Source organism: Haliotis cracherodii, unplaced genomic scaffold, assembly GCF_022045235.1.
Source record: "Haliotis cracherodii isolate W230 unplaced genomic scaffold, xgHalCrac1.p SCAF_5, whole genome shotgun sequence".
Classification (NCBI taxonomy): domain Eukaryota; kingdom Metazoa; phylum Mollusca; class Gastropoda; order Lepetellida; family Haliotidae; genus Haliotis; species Haliotis cracherodii.
In genome coordinates, this window is record NW_027266308.1 from 14,037,476 (window position 1) to 14,042,761 (window position 5,286).

The 5,286-nt window shown below is 40.4% G+C and overlaps 1 protein-coding gene across 1 annotated transcript; it reads left to right on the top strand.

Annotated features, from left to right (window-relative positions):
* Window positions 1-308: 308 nt before the first annotated feature.
* LOC139443913 (serine protease inhibitor Cvsi-2-like) lies at window positions 309-2,783 on the top strand. The gene is made up of 4 exons (XM_071224803.1): window positions 309-374; window positions 1,153-1,287; window positions 2,088-2,202; window positions 2,716-2,783. The coding sequence occupies exons 1-4, from the start codon at window positions 332-334 to the stop codon at window positions 2,723-2,725; spliced, it is 303 nt and encodes a 100-aa protein (XP_071080904.1). The 5' UTR covers window positions 309-331; the 3' UTR covers window positions 2,726-2,783.
* The last annotated feature ends 2,503 nt before the right edge of the window (window positions 2,784-5,286 follow it).

Below are 5,286 nucleotides of genomic sequence, written 5' to 3' on the forward strand. Positions count from 1 at the left end.
TATTACACTTGCTATTTTTGATTGATCAGGGTTACATTCAAGGCCTCTGCAAAGCTTTCAAAAGCGTTTTATGGTAGACACGTGGTGGACATTTATTTGTAAATTACAAAGATAAAGCTACATGTTTTCAGAGTTCACCATTTCTCTTGGTCAACATCGTGACAAAACTGACCCAAGTGACCCAATTCCATGACTTCAGGTGTTCCAATCACAACAGAATCGTGATTACAGAGTTGGATCAGTGCTGATAAGTGTTGGAAACAGAGTATATAAGATAGACGTGAGACCATACTTCAAAACAGTACAAACAGTACACCCTGAACTCTCAGCCATGCAGGTTTCCCTCTTTCTCGCCGTTTTCTGTGCCGTCATTGGTGAGTACAGATGAAAGTACACTCTCATGAATTAACCTTATACAGACGATTGTTAATACAGAGATATTGCTCAAATTGCATTTTCTTCTAAAATAAACATCATGTAAAGAGCAAAGATACAAAGGGGTAGGATTTGGTGACATTATTGCATACATTGTATGTGCAGTGAAATTCCGTTTGTATTCACCCCATTGTTCATAAGAGAATAATTTGCATGTTAGGTTGGTAAGTATTGTGGTTTGTTGTAGGGGGTGAATAGAGAATACATAAAATATAGTGGAAAAGATTTGGACCCACTTGCACAAAGCGATCTTAGCGCTAAGATGATCGTAACTCCCATACTTTAACAAAGGCTTACAATTGTCGTAGCGCTAAGAACACTTTGTGCAAGTGGGCCCTGGTATCATAACTATGCTCATGATGTAGTCGTAATCGTACAATCGACTCTGCTTTTGAGAGAGATTTCCTATGAGTATGGAATGGGTTTAGTCGCTTTCGTTATAAACTGATATAGGGGAAATAATAGTGTTGTTGGTTATTCTCGAACCGGACGCTTCTCCACTATTAATAAAATAGGAAAAATACGTATCAGCATCTGACATATATAACATGTTGCCTTTATAGGGGTTAGACGTGATCTACGCAGAGTCCTACATAGACAGTATACATAGTATCGCCTAGTTCAAATGTAACTTAATTTGAAATTTAATTGAATCATAAGGTTCCAAACAACGAAACCTTGCGAGACGTTTTCGATGTGCACTGTTTTCCCTTTCAGCTGTTATCTACAGCGAGACCTGCAGGGATGAGAAAGACTGTGATCACGTGACCTGTGATAGTACCTCGAAGCTGGGCTGCTCTCATGGAGAATGTACCTGCCTGACTTCCGCCACATCTGATTCCTGCGCTCAAGGTATGATAACGTTTAGACAGTGTTTACGATAAGTGGCATTTTTTCTCATAGCTGCTTAAGAAACTAAACATGATTCTCGTCTCAATTTTCCCCGAAATGCCAAGTGTATGTTCAAATGCGGAACAGTTTTGAAGCATATGCACAGCTCTCAATAACTATTAAGTATGTGATATAATTTAGGAGAAAGGAAGCACCACCTTCTTGGTCTAGTATGGAGCGTTTGCCAAGAGACCGAAAGGTCGGGGGTTCGATCCCCGGCCGCATCATACCAAAAGACGTTAAAACACGTTGTTGTTACCCTGCCTGACACTCGGCATTTAGGGGCTAAAACAAGGACTGGTCCTCTCGGGCTCAGCATACTGTGTCTGTGCATGCACGTCGCTAGATAAATGCAATAATGTTGAACGCTACGTTAAAACTCATTTCACTTCACCTCACCTCACCTCACCTCAGAAAGCATGTAGAATAAATATACATAAAACTGAGTATTCTGATTTCTGTGTTGAACGATGCATCATGTCCGTGATGTGCATTATCGTTTCTTCTTGTACTGTCATAGAATAACAGCGATGGCATTTGCAGGTATAACTACGTGCGTTTATTATCATTGGTAGTGACTTATATTTGAGAGATATGCGAATGGTTGAACTGAAAGCATTCTTGTACGTTTTATTCCTCCTTTTTTAAGCATTTCCTAATTGCAGCAGATCTGGGGGCGGGGGCTCTTGTTATTCCTTATTTTCTTTTATAGTATAACTGACATTTTATCATGAGATGAGAGTACGATTTCCCTTTTTTAGCCACATGCAGCGCTCGTGCCGACTGCGACAGCTGCAAATGTAGAGACAGCCGTGCTTCACACCACTGCTATGATGGGCACTGTCTCTGTGGACGAGGTGGATTTGGACCTGGCATGTAAGTAACCAGGAAGATTCTACCTTTTGAGAAATAACCATTAAGGTGTTGTAAATATTGCAAAGCATGGAGAAAAGGAGGTGCCAAGTTATATTAAATTGTGACCTTAAATGGTGATCAACAACGTAATACATCTGTTTTAAGTCATACCATTCATATATCTTTGGATGCGTGAGTTAGTGAGTTGGGTTTAACGCCGCTTTTAACAGTATTCCAGTTATATCGCGGCGTGTCAGCTTATTGTGGGAGGAAAGCCCGAAGTGATGCAGGTATCAGACGTTTACCACTTCGGTGAAACCCACGAGCACGGTGCTGACAAACCTAGAAACATAATCGGGGCGAACCGGGATACGAACCCACAATCATAGGTTTCTGGCGTTCCCAAGGTACGCAACTCTGCACAGCGAATCGCGGCGCCTTAGACGACTGGGCCACCCGTGCCCCTATCTTTGGATTAAACATGTTGTATAATGTAGAATATTATGCCGATATTAAATGCTTTCCTTATTTCAGTGGCAAATAAACTTTGACGCAGAGGATCAATCGACTATTTGTAGTTTTCGCACCATTTTGTACTTATGTGTTCTAATATGTAATAAAATATACAAAATGACTCCTTGTCTTCTTTACTCTACCCATGTTTTAGAGATATGTCCAGTGTTACGGAGCCTGTTAACTGCTATGATACAGTGGTTCACACAATTCAGCAAAAAATAAATTCCCCACCCCAAACCGCCCCCAAAAAAAGAAAAAAGAAAGATTTCTGTATATCCAGTCCAGTCCATGTAATGTTTCCATTCTAATATCTAACAAATGGACATCTTGAATATGAAAGCGACAAAAAACCTTTCTTTGTCAAACATTGACATGGATTAGATATGTTGAGTCATGAGGATGTGTTTATGAATCACTATCAAATGGTGATACCTGGTGTTCGGGAAAAGGTGAGTGTATCCTGCCACACCGGTGGCATGTATTGCAAACACATGCAAAGCCAAGTCAATTGTTACCATGAAAAGATATACCGAATGACATGGTGCGGATCAAAATATGTAATTGCATCTGACGTCAGTTATGTCACTGATGATTTGGAAATGTCCTTCATTTGTCTACCATAAAACCTTTTGGAGGGCCTTGCATGTTGTAACTTCAACGTCACTCTCTATTTCCGTTTTCCAACTCTGTCCTAAAAGTTGAAAATGCTCTGGCATTCCAGCTTTACAACGTTTGGCTTGAAAAATGAAAAACATGAAAGCTCATTTTTGCTTTCTCATTCTAATTTGAAGAATACTGTTTCGTATTTCATAATTTTGAGTGGGATCGCCCTCATAAGTAAAACATTGTTACTCTAGTTTTGTGACTTCGTTCATGTCTTAAAATTGGGGTCTCTATATGACTGAAACAATAATGATTTAACTCACTCACCAATTTAAAATAGTAAATGAACCTAAAGTTGTGTACCCAAACAGACGTATTGGACTGTGGTTTTGTGTGTCTTTGTTTCATTCCATACTGTGCAATATTTCAACAACAAATTATCGAGTTTGGACAGGACAAAGCAGTTAGTTATATCATAATCAACGTTCCATGCTTTAGGAATAATTGAGTCTGATCACACTTATCATTTAGTCGACCCACACTACCAGCATAGGTTGATCGGGACATTCTCCTATGCCCAACAGTTACGCTACATCACAACAACACGCTTAATAATGGGACACTCTGTGCGTTGCACGGCCGAGATACTCTGGTGGGATAGACTAGACACAAAACTCTGTAACACCTTATGCACAGCTTTCAGCTCCCTCCATGTCGAGCTAAGCATTGCCTCGTTCCTTGACCACTGCCCATGAGAAGCGACATTATCCAGTTCCACACAGTAGCCACCGTAACCACCATCACTGGCATCTGGATATACTAGTTCCCTTGAAACTATTGTCTGAGCTAGATATCTAGAACAATACTTATGTAAGCTACATGACCAAAACTATAACTGTTTGATACTTGAATCTGACAACACAATATAGCTATGCCATGACGGGGATGCAACAACATCAATACTTAGAGATCTTGTCATCAGCTGAGAGATTGGACAATTTTCATAGATATTATCGGACCAACGACAGAAGCTATGTATTTCACTGGGACATATCTATGTTTAGATTGTAGGAACATTGTAATGCACTTCAATACCTTATCCCTTTTTCTGTCAGGAACACTCATGATCATAGATGTTGTATCAAACCTGAAACCTAACCACTCAATTGACTGAGAAGGCAACAAGAGGGACTTAACTACTTTAGGAACGAAACCTGGTCCGAGTAGATCCTGCTTAACAGCTGCACCCGACGCGTGTGCCTTGTCCCGTAAAGAACTGACAGGTCTTGCGAACTTTGATTCCTTTGGGATGAGCCTCCGGCTGCAAAACTGGACATTCTCTGGGCTGACACGTTGTTTTGGGGACAGTTTTTTTTTGCCTGAAGTCACCGCGCGTGAAGCATACGACTGCACATACAGCAGCTTACATTATTATTATAATGGTTCTTCCGCTCAGAGCAACATCACACCGTACGACTGAACATACAGAAGCTAACATTAGTATTAAAATGGTTATTCAGCACAGAGGAACATCACATCGTACGACTACACATACATCAGCTTACATTGTATTATAATGGCTCTGCAGCCTGGCGACAACAATACGCTCGAAAATATAACAAATTTGAATCTGTCCCCACTGTCACAAATCTGAAACATACAGACAACAGATTAAAACATTGAAAATGCAATACTTTTCACATAACGAAATAAAAATAATCTGATAACCGTGCTTGCACTTAGAGCGAGAATGAACAATTTAAATCTTGACACCCCTTAAGAACCCCAGTTTAACGCCACCTAGCGGGGCGGACTACCCACTTACATCAATGCTACACACCACTAGGAGAAAGTAATTTCCTATAATTCATCCTTCAAACGAAAGAAATAATATTTATCCTATGCCCAACAGTTACGCAACATGACAACAACACACTTAACAATGGGACACGCTGTGTGTTGCACGGCCGAGAGCTACAAAGAAAG

Bases quoted from the DNA above. Each gene is read 5' to 3' on its own strand.
- LOC139443913 (XM_071224803.1), top strand. From the start codon at position 332: ATGCAGGTTTCCCTCTTTCTCGCCGTTTTCTGTGCCGTCATTG. The intron at 375-1,152 runs GTGAGTACAGAT...TTTCCCTTTCAG, and splicing joins CGTTTTCTGTGCCGTCATTG to CTGTTATCTACAGCGAGACC. The intron at 1,288-2,087 runs GTATGATAACGT...TCCCTTTTTTAG, and splicing joins ATCTGATTCCTGCGCTCAAG to CCACATGCAGCGCTCGTGCC.